At 49.9% G+C, this 17,205-nt stretch overlaps 1 protein-coding gene across 5 annotated transcripts; it reads right to left on the bottom strand.

The window, feature by feature from the left end:
• Positions 1-3,160: 3,160 nt before the first annotated feature.
• Positions 3,161-14,136, bottom strand: LOC109769598 (respiratory burst oxidase homolog protein B). 5 transcript variants are annotated; one of them, XM_020328330.4, is made up of 14 exons: positions 13,383-14,136; positions 11,820-11,976; positions 11,234-11,282; positions 10,920-11,033; positions 10,385-10,712; positions 10,104-10,260; positions 9,464-9,512; positions 9,177-9,290; positions 6,508-7,431; positions 6,141-6,358; positions 5,954-6,056; positions 5,715-5,809; positions 3,980-4,488; positions 3,161-3,528 (listed from the first exon to the last, which is right to left on the bottom strand). In XM_020328330.4, the coding sequence occupies exons 1-14, from the start codon at positions 13,936-13,938 to the stop codon at positions 3,419-3,421; spliced, it is 3,483 nt and encodes a 1,160-aa protein (XP_020183919.1). In that variant the 5' UTR covers positions 13,939-14,136; the 3' UTR covers positions 3,161-3,418. The 5 variants fall into 5 exon arrangements, with proteins under 5 accessions (XP_020183919.1, XP_020183921.1, XP_020183920.3 ...); XM_020328332.4 differs by lacking the exon at positions 13,383-14,136 and adding an exon at positions 12,881-13,100; XM_020328331.4 differs by lacking the exon at positions 13,383-14,136 and adding an exon at positions 12,230-12,866.
• Positions 14,137-17,205: the final 3,069 nt, after the last annotated feature.

Raw genomic sequence — 17,205 nt, 5'->3', positions numbered from 1 at the left:
GAGAAGAGAAGGAAAGGGGGACCGGCCCCCCTAGTCCAATTCGGTTTGGGCTAGGGGGGCGCCACTCCTTGGCCTGCCTCCTCTCTTCCACCCCTAGGCCCATGAGGCCCAATAAGAACCATTCTGGTGTCCGAATGTAACCTTCCAATATATGAATCTTTATGTCTCGACCATTTCAAGACTCCTCGTCATGTCCGTGATCTCATCCGGGACTCCGAACAACCTTTCGTACATCAAATCACATAACTCATAATATAAATCATCATCGAACGTTAAGCGTGCGGACCCTACGGGTTCGAGAACTATGTAGACATGAACGAGACACATCTCCGGTCAATAACCAATAGCGGAATCTAGATGCTCATATTGGCTCCTACATATTTACGAAGAGCTTTATCGGTCAAACCGCATAACAACATGTGTTGTTCCCTTTGTCATCGGTATGTTACTTGCCCAAGATTTGATCGTCGGTATCACCATACCTAGTTCAATCTTGTTACCGGCAAGTCTCTTTACTCGTTCCGTAATGCATCATCCCGCAACTAACTCATTAGTCACATTGCTTGCAAGGCTTATAGTGATGTGCATTACCGAGAGGGCCCAGAGATACCTCTCCGACAATCGGAGTGACAAATCTAATCTTGATCTATGCCAACTCAACAAACACTATCGGAGACACCTATAGAGAATCTTTATAATCACCCAGTTACGTTGTGACATTTGATAGCACACTAAGTGTTCCTCCGGTATTCGGGAGTTGCATAATCTCATAGCCATAGGAACATGTATAAGTCATGAAGAAAGCAATAGCAATAAACTAAACGATCATAGTGCTAAGCTAACGGATGGGTCTTGTCCATCACATCATTTTCTAATGATGTGATCCCGTTCATCAAATGACAACACATGTCTATGGCTAGGAAACTTAATCATCTTTGATTAACGAACTAGTCTAGTAGAGGCATACCAGGGACACTCTGTTTGTCTCTGTATTCACACATGTACTAGGTTTTTGGTTAATACAATTCTAGCATGAATAATAAACATTTATCAAGATATAAGGAAATATAAATAACAACTTTATTATTGCCTCAAGGGCATATTTCCTTCAGTACCGCCGCGGGGGGGGGGGGGGCGTCAGAGCGGCCGGAGCACGCCGGCGAGCGGGAGCGACGCGGCGGGGAGCGCCGGTCCCGGTCGCGGCCGCGGTCCCGCCAGTGGTCTGGAGAGCGGTCACGCGGACGAGAGTCGCGCCACCCAGCCCCTTCCACCGATGCGGTGCCCTTTCCTTTGAGCATGGATCCCGGAGCTCCGATTCCCGGCGTGCGCCATCCGAGGAGGGGCGGCGCGGGTCCGGCGCGGTCTGGGAGTCTCGTCCCTTCGCCCGCCGCTTCGGCCGGGGGGCCCCGTCGCCGGGTTCACGCGTCATGGGGGGCGAGAGAGCACGGGGAAGGGGGAGCGCGGGGAGAGGGAGAGCGAGATGGAGGCGGCGCGGAGGAAGTGGGGAGAGGGGTCGAGGTCGAACCGGACGGGTCCAACCCTAAAAAGGGCACGTGGGCCTGGCCCAACACTGTGTGGCCTAGCAACGGGCCCACCTGGGCCCGAGCCACCACCGCGGCCCAAGATGGCCCGGGGTCACCCCCCAGCCCCAAAGGCCCAGACGGCCCGGGCTGGCCCAACCCCCCAGCCATCAAGAGAGGGGCGGGTAGGGTTTCCCGCAAGCGCACCGGCGCCACCGCCCGACCGCCGACAGGGGCCGCAGCCGCCGAGGGACGGAAAGATCGAAACTTGGATGTGCGGACAACGACAGCTGGAGAAGCGGCGGGAGCCAGCTGCAGCAGAGGGGACGAGGTGCCGGAGACCCGGAAGTCGCCAGCGGGGAGCGCCGCCACGACATCGCCGCACGGCCGAGCTCCGACCTCCCGGCCACCCCCCAAGCTCGCGCTCGGGCCCCACGACCGCGGCGACCGGCGACCTGGCCAGTGCCTGACGGAGGTGGGGAAGGTGGTGCGGGACGGGCGAGCTGCCGCGTCCGCAAGGGGAGGGGAGGGAGACGGGGAGCATGGGACGGGGTGGAAGCGAGCTCATCAGCGGCGACGGCCGCAGCCAGCCGGTCGCCGAAGCGGCGAGGGCGCCGAGGGAGGCCCGACGCGAGGGCCGCGGCCTCGGCTCCGTCCTCGTCGTCTGCCCAGTCTGCCCAAGAGATCCGCGCCGGAGAGGATAGGGCGGTGCCCGCCGGGGCCGGCGTCGAGGGGAGCGGGGACGGCAGGCCGGGAGGGGAGGGAAGGGAACGGGGGGCGAGGACGGGGAAGCGCCGGAGGCCGCAGGCCGCGCGCCGGCGAGGGGGAGGCCACCCGCGAGCGGCGACGCCGCGGTCGCCACGGGGGTCGCCGCAGCCATCTCCGTGTTACTCGCCATCGCACATCAGTGAACAGCCCCCCTTTTCCTTGTTCCGTGCTGCAACAACTATTGCTAAAAGAAATGCCAGGGTTTGGTGGAACCTGTGGTTAATCACGGACCAAGCAGCTGATTGATCCGCCGGTTGCTAACACACGTACGCGAATGCAAGGAGCTCACCTTGACGGTTGTGACGAACAGGGCGGAGCGGGGAGGTCGGACATTGTCTATAGAAGAACACAACTATGAGGTGCAGTACACCGGTGAGCCCGTGTAGGCTGCCATGGCGTGGCCGTCGTCCGGAGCTTCTCTTGTTCGACTAATGAGCGTGCCCAGAGAATCAACGAGAGAGAATGAGATATACGAATCATGTTTTCAGAAAGTCCCAACTTTCCAAAACCCATGATCTCCTAATCCCAGCGCTCATGTGAGCCTTTACACAATCAAATTTGTATATGAATAATCTAAATTTACCAAAATAAAAAAAGAATGTAGGTTGAGTCATGCATCGTACGTAAAGTATGGAACTGATGTGAAATGTGAGTAAATTACAGTGATAAATAAAATTGGTGTAAAAGGTAAGTAAATTAAGGGAGAACTAATCCGCAAAAAAAAAATTGGTGCAGAAGGCAAGTAAATTCAGATGATTGATTATTGCACGGGGAAGGTGCGGATAAAGGGCGTGGTGGAAAAAAAAGTATGGACGAAAAAAACTGATGGAGGGGCGTGGTGAGGGGAGGAGAACCTGTTGACAAAGGCTTGCGGGCAAAAAAAGAACACTGTTTATTTTTTAAATAGTATACCAGGTCCATTACTACTATTCCAACATAAGTAAATTATTACATGATGCACGATAAATACAGTAGCCAATATAAACACCATAGTTACATGACAATGAACAAGTGCATATACTCCATGTAGTATCTGAGAAGATGATATACTATGACAATCTAGTATTTGGTCTTTGCTATTAACGCGGTTTCGGCGCAAAGAGAAACTTGTGGCTGGATGGCTGGCAAAACTAAAAGTTCTCCTTGTGGAACTCGAATGTTGTGCTTGTTTCTCTCGAGAAAACCTTCGCAAGCTCGCGCAGCTCTTTCGTCAGTGCCGGCATGCCGCAGTAGAACACTCCTATGATGTCCAAGAAACACAGAGTTGGTGTCAATTCAGAAAAGTAATGTGATGTGTATACATATAAATGTTGATTGGTTGATTTTTATTGTTCTTATGTGCATATACCTGAGCTCATCAACTAAGTTATGGTGGAGAATTTGTTATAGCTCGCGCATGTATTGATAATTTCTATCTAGACTTGACTCTGCTCAATTTTTTTGAAGTGGTCACAACCATCATCAAGTAACAAAATTTCCTTGCTTGTATATAGTATTGCAAAGAGCACTGCTTGACACACGACAGTTACCACATGAAACACAAACGACATGCCATATCCCACCATCCAAGCGCAATGTTGCATACTTGGATTAGCCATCGTTTCAGCATCGTCCACCAAAGTGTCGTGTGTGAAGCACTTTCGTATTGCAAACCAGAAAGGAGTAGTAGTAAGTTTCGACATGTTACTGACCGACATGTTTTCTTTGATTTTGCCGGGCGATGCGTCGGTAGACTTCGCTCCAGTTTGCTCGGCCGAAGCTGGTCTTGACTCGAGTGCCGGAGATGATGTCAATGCCGTGCTTGTCGTGGTTGAGGGACTGGGCCACAGTGATGACCGCCGACTGGGCGTCACCCTCCCCGTGGACGCTGGTACAGTGGACGTGGAGCTCAATGACGCCCTGCTTGTCCGTCTCCGCCACCTCGTCCATGATCCCATGGAACCACTCCAGGGATTCTTGCTCCCGGGTGATCCAGTAGAAGTAGGCTCGGCGAGTCCGGAACGATGATGACCTGCTCCCGTCGCTAGGGTTGCCTGACTCGATGTCCCCGGGGAGCCGCTTCATGTTGTTGATGATGTCCTTGATGATCGAGATCATGGGCGTGGCTCCGATGCCGAGTCCCACCAGTAGCAAGGTCTCGTACTGCTTGTAGTCCTGCGCCGGCGCGCCGTACGGCCCGTCAATCAGCACCGTCGGGTACCTGCAGCACAAGCATATTTTGCCCGTCACAATTGCTTCTAGTCTAGCAATTAAGCGGGTTGACTGTGATAAGTTCACATGACCAAGGCATCAATCGCGTGAGGAAAACATGTGGACAGTAGATACTCCCTCCTTTTATTATTTAAAATGTTCTAACTTGCTTTTTCAAATCTAATGTCCATAAACGCATTTTAGTAGGTTTGTTCACTCATTTTACTTTATATGTAGTCTATATTAAAATATTGAAAACATCAACTGAGCGAGTAAATTTTATTCATGCAAGGATGCAGCAGCAAGGGAGAATGTTCTTTCTGCCCCACAAAATTATTCCTATTCTAACGTCAACTGGTGGTCGTTCATCTTCCCGAAAAGATATAAACAATGGAGTATCTCATACACAACCGGGGGACATGCCAGTCACGAACACCAGTTGGTACAGTACGTGCAAATTAGTCTTAGCATACGAACAAAAGAAAATCTCTGGTGGTTGACGATCAAAGAGATCAGAGAAGGTGGTTGTGGCCTATGGCTCTTATCGATGCACATCATAAACTATATATTTGATGTGATTATACTATGTGGTCCTCCAGTTTCAAATTATATAAGGTTTTAACTTTCTTTGAAATCAAAACTTGCCGATATATCTTTTTATTGGGAAAATTCCCTACATTTAACCAGATATATAGACAAACATGTCGGTAATATCCACACAATCAACAACATATAGTACAACGCATACTTTATGATTTTTCAAAAAGAAAAAACTTTATAATGATAATTACGAAACTATCTTAGTGTCGTACTACATTCATTCCTAAGTATAAGACGCTGGGGCAGTTTTATATTTAGGAATGGAGGTAGTAGATGTTAGTATAGCCTATGCAGCACTAGACAGGTCGGGTTGGGGCTCTGTTGAGGGAGGGGCGATGATGATAGCGCACCTTCGGCTCGCTCCAGTGTTTATAGTCGGCGCTAGGTGGTCTATGAATATAGATGTAATTTCTATTGCTTCCTGTATTCTTTATACTGCCATGATATTTGATAAATAGACCGGAAGGCTTTCACGCAGAAAAAAAAAAGACAGGCCGGGTTGGACCAGGGGAGGAGACTGGAGACTGCACATCCAATCAAAGTTCAAGCCGAACCCGCATATGGAAAAAGAAACCAGAGCAAACTTTCATGGCAAAAAGGGAGAAATTTTAACGAGCACGGGTAATAGCCACGTACTTTAGTCGACCTCCCAGAGTTGGCATGGCCTTGTCATGGTCGTACTCTACTCGGAGAATCTCGGTCTTCTTCTCCTCCGTCAACGGCTCGCAAACCTGTGATTCGCCGGCACACACAAGCACGAGCGTAAACCCCATTACTAGAAATGTTGATAAGCAAACATAAGACGGACATTCAGGAACAAACATGGTTTTGGAGCTTTTATATGGTTCAAGGCGACTAATGGCCATAGTTAGTACCTTCAAGAAGGCGTCCCTGAGGTCTTTGGTCCAGTCGCCCATCGCCTTGATGTGGACGCTGACGTAGTCGTCCTCCGGCGCCGACGTGATGGAGAAGGGGTGCCTGCACATTCGTTCGTTCCACTCATCAGACACAAATCCCTAATTTAACCAAGTGAGCCGGGGATGTTGGCGGCAGCTTAATTACCACTCGAATGACGAGACGTTGGGGCATTTGACGAAGATGTACTGTCCGCTCTTGTACCTGAACCCCTCTGGCTTGGACAAGTGCAGCGACAGCAGGGCCGCCGGGTCCGGGTGCACGACCGCCTTGACTTTGTGCACCGCCCGCACCCTCGACCGCAGCGTCCGGGTCAGTCGCTCGCACGCGTACACGATCATCGGCACCGCCAGGTACATCCACGTCTGCACATACCACAAAAGGATCCAATTAATCATTGGTTTGAAGGAGATCCAAGAAGATTAAATCCCCCTGCAACCCCCTAGCCCTCTCCGATCTTAGAAAAGGATTCTCGCACTAGAGCATGCGGTCTTGACTCGATGTGTCAACATACCGTCTTCTTTTGCCACTTCTTGGTGAGGTAGAGGAAGTGGCCATGGACGATGAGCAGCGCGTAGACGATGACGAAGAGGTGGTGTGTGTACAAGAAGGCGTTGTACCCAGTGAAACGATTGAGCAAGGTGTAGAAGAGCATAGTGAGCCGGTTGCGTGAGGCGCTGCCATACTCGGTGAGGCGGTGGAGCAACCCTGGGAGGTTGTCTCGCTTCTTGTGCTGGGGGAGGTTGTCATCCTGCTTCTTGGGCTTGGGGAGCCAGGCTGTCCTATTGCGGAACCGCCCCGTGGCGAGCGTGAAGGCGATGGCCATGAGCACCAACATCACCAGCCCCGTCCACCCCTCTGTTCCCTTCACGAACCACCAATAGTTGGGCGGTTTCACGTCGCCGAAGAACTGCTTCATGGGCTCGTACTCGTCGTCGGTGGCGTGCAATAGCCGCGGGAAGTCGCACGCTAGGTGGGAGACGACATGCAAACCGGCACCGACGGAGATCCCCACGGCGATCACCTTGTGGAAGTTGAGGTTGTCGTTGAACGGCACGAACCGCCCAGCGGTGGTGCGGCTCCGGAGCCATGTGATGACGTTGCGGCACACGGGGAGGAGGGTGAGCGCCATGTTGAACTTGAGCGTCTCGGCACCACCCTTGGCCACGCACACGCAGTAGCCCATCACCTGGAACACCGGACGATGGCGGTACTGCACGAACTTCCAAGCAAAGAGACCGACGCAGATGGAGAGCCACAGGAGCATCACCCAACAGCGGCGCCAATTGTCCTTCAGGAAGTATCTGGCATGGCGGTACCACCGCCTGAGAGGATTGAGTTCCACCATCGGCTTGCTCGGTTCATCGCCATTGGTCGTCATCTCGATCGGCATCAACTCGCTCGACGGTTTAACCAATAGTTTCTCTAGGTCGTACAACTGCAAATTAATTCTCACCATTAGTAATGGGTGTGGCTAGGTCTTAGTTGACTAAGACTTAATCAAGTATATGTCAAGTGACATACATGAAAGAAAAAAACTAAAAAACTCACTAGTAGAAAAAGAGGCTTCCATACGCCCCCATTAGTCCCCAAAATAATCGAACCGCGACCAAAGGGGTCTTTAGTCGCGGTTCGGGAGAAGACCCGCGACCAACTATCTGGGCCCAGCGCGCTCGGTCGACAGCTGGCGGACGGGAGGGGCTTTAGTCCCGGTTGGCCTGGCCAACCGGGACTAAAGGTCCTCAGGCTGGCCCGAAGACCTTTAGTCCCGGTTGATCTGGCCAACCGCGACTAATGGGATTTGAGGCATTAGTACCGGTTCATGGCACGAACCGGTACTAAAGGCCTCATTTTCAAACTCTACCTACCCCCCGGATCGCCTTTTCAGTTTTATAAAAAACAAAATAAAATGATTGAAATGTCAAAAAAATAAAATAAAATAAGTTTCCCATGTGATATGTGGTCTAGTTGTTGGGAAAATTAACAAATATGAATTTCGACTTTATTTGCAAAATCTCTCTGGAATTTCTTAAAATGGGCATAACTTTTGCATACGAACTCGGATGAAAAAGTTTTTTATATGAAAAATCATCTACTCGAAAAGTTACATCCGAATTTAACTAGGGGAACCCCGTTAAACATTTTCAAAATCCTCAAAAACCTAACAGAAAAGAAGATACGGGGCTTTTAAGATCTGGAGAGGCAAAAAAATTCAAAAAATTTCAAATTGTGGTCAAACTGTGGTCAAACAATGGTCAAACTAATTATTCTAGAATATTAGTGTTACTAAATAATTATTTCAGTTTTTTTAAAACTTTGGTCAAATCTGGTCAAACTATGGTCAAACAGTGGTCAAACAATGGTCAAACTAATTATTCCAGAAATATTAGTGTTACTAAATAATTATTGTTTTTTAAAACAATAGTTTCAAACTCAAACAGTGAAATGTGTCACTTCGTGCTCAAGCTAAATTCCTGAGGGTTAATAGAATTGACATCCTATTATTGTCAGGAAAACAACAAGTGCAGACTTGGAAACGAGGGAGAATAGAACCCGGAAGTTAAGCGTGCTCAGGCTGGAGTAGTGAGAGGATGGGTGACCGTCCGGGAGTTAGATGATTTGGAATGATGAGGGGTGATTAGAGATTAGAGGATAAATTGAGCAGTGATGAGGGGTGGTGATTAGAGATTAGAGGTTAAAATAATTCAGAAATTTGAAAATAAAAAAAAAAATAAAAAAAATTCGCAAAGAAACCAGGTTTAGGGCGGCTAAAACCCTAAACCTGCGGAGGAGGCCTTTAGTCCCGGTTAGCCACGAGAACCGCGACTAAAGGTCCTCCGCCCCGACGGACCCCTGGCGCCCACGTGGACGGGACCGGGACTAAAGCCTTTAGTCGCGGTTCGTAAGAGGCGCGACTAAAGGGGGGGTCTTTAGTCGCGCATATTTAGTCCCGGTTGCACAGGCGGGACTAAAGGCCTTTGCGAACCGGGACTAAAGGCCCATTTTCTACCAGTGACTAAAAAGAATTTTTTACACAGATCTCTACGTAAGATCTCATGAATATAGCATCGTCCGAGACTTCTTTAAATCTTAGTCAACTGACATTTAGCAATCCCGATTAGTGATTATTTGCATCACCATATCGCTGTTAGCAACATTGTTGGTCGCATCAGAATTCATTACCTCGATGTAGCCAAGGCCGTCGGGGTCCAACTTCTCCATGATTAACCGGGCACACTCCTCGGAGTCCTGTTCGCCCACCTTTAGCTTGTTCGCTGACGCGCTCAACGTAATTATCTGCAGACCAGATCAGAATAACCCTCATTGATGTGCAATGTGCAATGGCAGTCTTTTTGAGCGAGTATATATCAATCGTCGAAAATCAGAGAACACACACACACACCCCATTCCTGTTTTTGGAGAATGGATAGATGCCTAAATGAACCAGTGAAAGAGTAGTTGGAATTTACCTGTTTGAACTCCACCTGGCTGATCCTCCCGTTAGCGTCCTTGTCCACCCTGTTGGTTAGTCAAATGCATTCACTATTCAATAAATACTTCACGTTTGACCTTGATCGACAAAATACTTGAGTTACACAACACAAAGTTGTTTTTTATTAATAAATGCTACCCCTTCCTTCTAAAGTCTCGCCAAAATATATGATTTACACGACACAAAAGCGTACCACAGTATTCACATTTCGAAGAATTTCCAATGGTACCGGTGACGGAGTTTGGGCTAAAATCATGACGGGCCATTGGCTGCGGGGGCAAACAAAATCTCTATATGCTGATTTTTAGTGGAAAATTTGATGTAATAGAAAGATGTACACATAAGTTTTTCTTTGAGCTGGGGGGCCACCCCCATATAGCTCCGCCACCGAATGATACAGTCTTCAGTCAGATAGCTTACATGGCATATGTGATTACTTTAATTCATAGTTGATTGAATAGATTGGAAGTTTTTTTGAAAAAAAATGATTCCAGAGTTAAATCTCAAATATTTGTGTTGTGTGTTCTAGTGTATAAAAACTTGGAAGTAAACTGAGGAGGAGGAAGTACTTGAGGGGTTAACTAATGGGTTGTGGGCTGGAGTTATAGTTAGCGTACATGTCGAAGAAGAGCTGCAGGCGGCCCACGTAGCTGCGGTCGGAGATTTGATCCCAGAACTCGAGCAGCTCTGCCTTGTCGATGCTGTCCCCGGAGATGCGCCGCTGCCTTCCCAGCGTGTCGAACAGCTCGCCGGCGAACGCGGCCTCTTTCATACCTGCATGCAAAATTGTTTGATTACAGTGAGCGCGTACATATATGCCCAACTAATCAGGCATGACCGAATTGTATTTCCGATTGAGACATGGCGGAGCGCGAGCGAGGCGAGGTGTTTGACGTACCGATGCACTGGCCGAACATGGAGCGGGGGAGGCGTGCATTTCTGTCGAAGAACCTCTCGGCGTCGGTCCATCCGTCGGAGGCGTCTGTCCCGCTGACGAACTTGAGACCCTCGAGCGCGCGCGCGGGGGCGGACGGCATGGACCTGTCGAAGCCGCTTCCCCGGCGGTTCAAGGACGCGGCCCAGCAGGGGCGCCAATTGTCCTTGAGGAAGTATCTGGCGTGGCGGTACCACCGCCTGAGAGGATTGGGTTCCGCCATCGGCTTGCTCGGTTCATCCCCGTTGGTCGTGGTCGACAATTTCACCAATAATGTCTCTAGGTCGTACAACTGCAGATTAATTCTCGCCATCTTAATAAATATGGCTAGGTCTTAGTCGACTGAGACTTAATCAAGTCAAAGTCAAATGACATACGTAAAAGAAAGAAAGAAAATTCTAAATATAGCATCATTTGAGATTTGACAATCCCGATTAGTAATCTTTTGCATCACCAGTTCGCTGTCAGCAACATTGATGGTCGTATCAAAATTCATTACCTCAATGTAGCCAAGGCTGTCGGGGTCCAACTTCTCCATGATTAACCGGGCACACTCCTCGGAGTCCTGTTCGCCCACCGTTAGCTTGTTCGCCGATGCGCTCAACGTAATTATCTACAGACCAAATTAGAATAACCCTCATTGATGTGCAATGTGCAATGGCAGTCTTTTGAGCTAGTATATATCAATTGTCGAAAATCAGATAACACACACGCGTGCGCACGCACACACACGCACACGCACACGCACCATTCCTGTTTTTAGAGAATGGAGAGATGCCTGAATGAACCAGTGAAAGAGTAGTTGGAATTTACCTGTTTGAACTCCACCTGGCTGATCCTCCCGTCAGCGTCCTTGTCCACCCTGTTGGTTAGTCAAATGCATTCACACTATTCAATAAGTACTTCAAGTTTGACCTTGATCGACAAAATACATGAGTTACACGACACAAAGTTGTTTTGTTAATAAATCCACCCCTTCTAAAGTATCACCAAAATATACGATTTACACGACACAAAAGCATACCACAGTATTCACATTTGGAAGAAGTTTGCAATGATACCAGTGACGAAGCTTGGGCTAAAATCATGACGGGCCATTGGCTGCGGGGGCAAACAAGATCACTCTATGCTGATTTTTAGTGGAAAATTTGATCTAATACAAAGATATACACATAAGTTTTTCTTTGAGCTGGGGGTCACCCCCATAAAGCTCCGCCACCGAATGATACAATCTTCATTCAGATAGCTTACACGGTATATGTGATTAGTTTAATTCATAGTTGATGAATAGATCGAAAGCTTTTTAAAAAAGAAAAAATCATTCCGGAGTAAACTGAGAAGGAGGAAGTACTTGAGGAGTTATCTAATGGGTTGTGGGCCGGAGTTATAGTTAGCGTACATGTCGAAGAAGAGCTGCAGGCGGCTCTCGTAGCTGGGGGCGGAGATTTGATCCCAGAACTCACGCAGCTCCGCCTTGTCGATGCTGTCCCCGGAGATGCGCCGCCGCCTTCCCAGCGTGTCGAACAGCTCGCCGGCGAACGCGGCCTCTTCCATACCTGCATGCAAAATTGTTTGATTACAGTGAGCGCGTACATATGCCCAACTAATCAGGCATGAGTGAATTGTATTTCCGATTGGAGTATTTAACAAAAAACTACCATATTTCGTGAAACCGTGCCTACAAACTATCACTTTACAAATTTATGCCGAAAACTATCACTTTTTGTTAAATCTTTGACTAAAAACTACCATGTCGAGAAAGTGCCCAATTCACCTCTTCTAAACGTCTTTCTGACAGGATGCGCCCACCTGTCAGCATTAATCTTCTTCCTCCTCTCTCTGGCATTTCCTCAAACAATTCATGTGCACTCCGCCGCTGCGCCGCCTTCCCTCCTAGCCGAGCCGCCTGCTCGCCTTGGCCATGGCGGCCGCCGTCGTACCAAGGCCTCGCCACCCCTGCTCGGGCGCTCTGGCGCTCTGGCGACACGGTGGCCATCAAGAGGATCTCAAGCAGCGGGTCGCAGGGGATGCGCGAGTTCGTCGCCGAGGTGGCGAGCCTCAGACGCATGCGGCACCGGAACCTAGTCGAGCTGCGCGGGTGGTGCAAGCGCAGGCAAGACCTGCTTCTGGTCTACGACTTCATGCCCAACGGCAGCCTCGACGTGCACCTGTTCGGCAGTGCCCGTGCCGGTGCGGGCGCTAGCGTCGGCGTGTTGCATTGCTCACGTGGGAGCAGCGTGTGAGGATTCTCAAGGGCGTCGCGTCCGGGCTGGTGTACCTGCACGAGGGGTGGGAGCAGGTGGTGGTGCACCGCGATGTCAAGGCCAGCAACGTGCTGCTGGGAGCGGACATGAGCGCGCGGCTCGGCGACTTTGGCCTCGCGCGCCTCTACGAGCACGGCGCGGAACCTGCCACGACTCGCGTCGTCGGGACGTTGGGCTACATGGCGCCGGAGCTCACCGTGACTGGCAAGGCCACCACGGCCAGTGACGCGTTCGGTTTCGGCGGCCTGCTTCTCGAGGTGGCGAGCGGGCGCCGGCCCATCGACCCCATCACCGGCGTGAACCTGGTGTGCTGGGTCCGAGACCATGGCGTCAGGCAGCAGGGCCGAGCGGGGGTGGCGAGGCCTTGGCACGACGGCGGCCGCCATGGCCAAGGCGAGCAGACGGCTCGGCTAGGAGGGAGGGCGGCGCAGGTGGCGGGGCAGAGCGGCGGAGTGCACATGAAGTGTTGCTGACAGGTGGGCTCATCCTGTCAGAAAGGCGTTTAGAAGAGGCATATCGGGCACTTTCCTGACATGGTAGTTTTTAGTCAAAGATTAGACAAAAAATGATAATTTTTGGCACAAATTTATAAAGTGATAGTTTGTAGGCACGGTTTCACAAAATGTGGTAGTTTTTTGTTAAATACTCTTCCGATTGAGACACGGCGGAGCGCGAGCGAGGCGAGGTGTTTGACGTACCGATGCACTGGCCGAACATGGAGCGGGGGAGGCGTGCATTTCTGTCGTAGAACCTCTCGGCGTCGGTCCATCCGTCGGAGGCGTCTGTCCCGCTGACGAACTTGAGACCCTCGAGCGCGCGCGCGGGGGCGGACGGCATGGACCTGTCGAAGCCGCCTCCCCGGCGTTTCAAGGACGCGACCCGCCGGGTCTCCTGCTGGATCCGCGTCGTGGCGTTCTTGAGCGCGCCATAGCCGGACGAGGACTCCCGCTTCTCCGGCGTCCGCGCCAGCAGCTTCACGCCCGGGTCCTCACCGCGCGCCACCGGTCTCACGCGGTGCACCGCGGTCGTGCAGTCCCGCATGTCGAGGGTGATCTCCACGCCGTCGCCGTCGTCGTCGTCGACGTTGCCGCTCCCGCGCGGCGCGGACACGGGCTCCGCGAACCGCGCGGTCTTCCGCGCCGCGGAACGGTTCCCCGGAGGCACGGCTCTCTCGCGCACGCCGCCGCTGGCGTCCACGGTCTCCCCCACTCCGGGGCCGCCCCTGGCGTCGTCAGCGCCCACCCGGCTAGGCATGTCTGGCTCTAGCCACCGGTTCTAGCTCGTCCCCAAGAAACCGCAGCTAATGCGGAGGCAGAATTCAGCGCACGCGCCCCGGAACTCGCTGCCGGAGGTTTCGGCTCGGCTCGGGTAGTAGCAGAACCGAAGAAGCAGTAGTTGGATTAGAACTTGGAAGAGGGATTGGATTGGATTCGTGTGATGAGTGCGGTAGGGAGGGGTGGGAGATGGCTATATTTATAGGGGATGGGGTGCTTCATCTTCTAGCCATGCATGTATGGTGCAGCTTAGTGGTTGCTTGTTGGAATGGGATGTTGACCTGTCACTGTCGTCTGTTGCTTGTAGCTTCATGATTAGAACCAAATGTTCGACTTGCTTGAATAAAGTACACGATCGAAGTGGACGGTTTACATGCTCCACAGGACTTGCTTGAACTTGGGAGAACATTTCACTTGCCAAGCTTTACCCCGCATTGCAGCAGCCTTTCATTTTAATTTGGCCCCGTTTTGAACAATATGTATGATTATGACGCCTTCCCTTGACAGTAAGTTAATGACACACACTTAGGTTACCACCAAAACCAGAACGATCTCGAGCTCATGGGTGACTTGTGGCTAGCTAAATGCTCATTATGAGGGATGGTTTTCTCCAATCTTAATGGAACTAGATAAGTAGGGTGCATTAGTTGAGGATCCTGCCATTACGATGACAAGTGTCCCAGACTCCCATTGCGTTGACTCGTATGATTTTCTGCTACGACAGTTGCAACCTACCTGCACAAACATGCGTTCTATACTTCTATTGTGCATTCATTCTAACCAGAGAAGTTAGAACTTTTGGTTAATCAATATACATTTCTGTACAGTCACTTCAAGAGTTTTTTGGGTAACATTAGCTGCTAATACATAGGATTTCTGTAAATCTTTCGTCTTTCTCTGTATGTGCTTCAAGCTAGAACTAATTGTTTAGTGATAAAATAATGCTACCACTAGTACGTGTCTTGAACTCTGGATATACAACAACTTCGGAACATTTTGACATGCGGACCTGCTTTGTGGCACTTCCCAATTTAGAGAGAGGGTAACTGAGAGTTTCTGAAAGATTTTGTTGTTTAGATGACAGCTAGCAGCTACTATACATGAAGATTTGAAGACTTTGAGTGTTGTGTGAAGTCTTCCTATTCAATTTATAACGTTGCTTAGGACCCCATCCTATATTGGACTTGGTTAGTACCAACTGCTGGCCGGTTAAGCTATCATATTAATCCAATCCGCAGCGCAACAGCCAGGGGAAACCCGATGCGTGGAAGTATACTGGTTCGAAAGTTTGTTGAGCATGGGCATCAAGAGAGGTCGAGTCAACTGCACTTCTGTCAAAACAAGCATCTTTTATGATCTTATCTGATAAGTAACTAAGCTATTTTAATCCATCATCATGCCTGTTCAGACGGCTGCGAGATTTGAATACCAGACATCGTGTTCCCCGCGCGAAACCGCGCCTTGCTATCTTGAGATTAAATTTTTAGTTGATGATGCCATTTGATCAGTCTTGTTCCTTTAGTCCTTGCTGTGAAACAAGTCTTGTTGCGTCTTGCAATATCTTACAAAATCATGTTCAGCGGGACGAGGAAAGTTACGTGATGCTTTCGGAAATAAAAGAAGGGTGGTACGCGGTTTCCATGTTTCTTAGGTTGGGCACGCGGATCTCATTGCCGTTGATTGCTTAACCTTCTAGTGTAGCTGGGCTGATTAGTCTAAATTTGGTGGTGTTTGGAATGATTTTTTTTTAGAAACATATCTAGACGTGCTAGAGACAACCGACCCTCTCATACGCGCACAAATGCTTACCCTATGAAGGAATGCACACACACTCTAGTCCTTCAAAGGTCTTCAAAAGACTGAGCTGACATATTTTGAGATTGACAAAGTCAATACAAACACCTTGTAGTTGATAGAAATGCGGTCTCTCACTGAACGAACATCGTTGAAAATCTAAATAAATTCAGAAAAATATGAGCACCGTGCCTAAGCAGGATTTGAACCTACATGAACTGACTCCACCACAAGAAACTTAACCATCTGCTAATGCAATGCCATTTCACGCGTACAGTATGGCATAAGGTGATAGCCGATCTTCAGCTGAATCTACAATGCCCGACCAACGTTTCAGTGCTGGTTGAAATAAATGCCCTTGTTACCTTAGTGTTGTTCTCGATTTGGATGGAGCGGAACAATCGCACATTCGAGAACAGACAAGAATCTGAGGACAGGGTTGTCGCTAAGATTATATCGGAGTGGAGGCTATGGAACCTTGCATGGAGTATCAAGAAGGGTGGGCAGAGGACGGTGGGCTGGGGGGGGGGGGGGGGGGGGGTAGCATAGGTGGATGTTGAGGGAGGCTTCTGGCTCTCTCTATGATTAGGCATTATGTCTGTACAAACTCTTCACTCTTAATTAATATATCACCACACAAAGTTCTTGCGTGTTCTGATAAAAAAAATGCTCAGTTTGTTGTGCTTGGGTCAATCTTATTGTCGTAGAAGAAAAAATATGTTTCAAATGGTTGAAAATTTTCTTACAAATAATATACACAGTCTTTCCCCGCAAATAAATAAATTAATTAGTACAGACCGTCCATTTTCTGAAATGTAAGGGTAGGGATTGACATATAGTGTTGCTTGAGGTGAGCCCCGTATCTATGCCAACATGAACGGCTTGAGAGCAAACTGGGAAAAAAAAATAGGGTCGTCATTGCGCTCTACGATCCTTGGCATGCAGCGAGCTCGTCGATCTGTATATAGGGGTGGGAATTTCTACCACCATTTTGCTTGGAGGTTGTTTAACCAGGCGCACATCGTGTATTCAATATTCATGTTGGGCAGCTAGAAGGGCACGTCAATGACGAAGTGATGGATGACGGCGAATGAGCTACGCAGCATCACGGCTACATGATGAGCGTACGGTCGCGTGTCGAAGAGGACGAGCTTCTGAAGGAGAGCCCCCACACGGGGGTGTCGTTGAAATTATTAAGTCAACACTGGTAGAAAAAGAGGCTTCCATACGCCCCCATTAGTCCCCAAAACAATCGAACCGCGACCAAAGGGGTCTTTAGTCGCGGTTCGGGAGGAGACCCGCGACCAACTATCTGGGCCCAGCGCGCTCGGTCGACAGCTGGCGGACGGGAGGGGCTTTAGTCCCGGTTGGCCCGAAGGCCTTTAGTCGCGGTTGGCCAGGCCAACCGGGACTAAAGGCCCATCCAGCTGGCGGACGGGAGGGGCTTTAGTCC

Source organism: Aegilops tauschii, chromosome 1 (genome assembly GCF_002575655.3).
Source record: "Aegilops tauschii subsp. strangulata cultivar AL8/78 chromosome 1, Aet v6.0, whole genome shotgun sequence".
NCBI lineage: Eukaryota > Viridiplantae > Streptophyta > Magnoliopsida > Poales > Poaceae > Aegilops > Aegilops tauschii.
This window is presented reverse-complemented; position numbering and strand designations above follow the sequence as displayed.

Excerpts from the sequence above, each read along its gene's own strand:
- LOC109769598 (XM_020328330.4), bottom strand. The coding sequence starts at position 13,938 with ATGCCTAGCCGGGTGGGCGCTGACGACGCCAGGGGCGGCCCCGGAGTG. Across the intron at positions 6,359-6,507 it reads AGAAGTGGCAAAAGAAGACG|ACGTGGATGTACCTGGCGGT; the intron begins GTATGTTGACAC and ends TGGTATGTGCAG. Across the intron at positions 4,489-5,714 it reads ACTCTGGGAGGTCGACTAAA|GTACCCGACGGTGCTGATTG; the intron begins GTACGTGGCTAT and ends CTTGTGCTGCAG.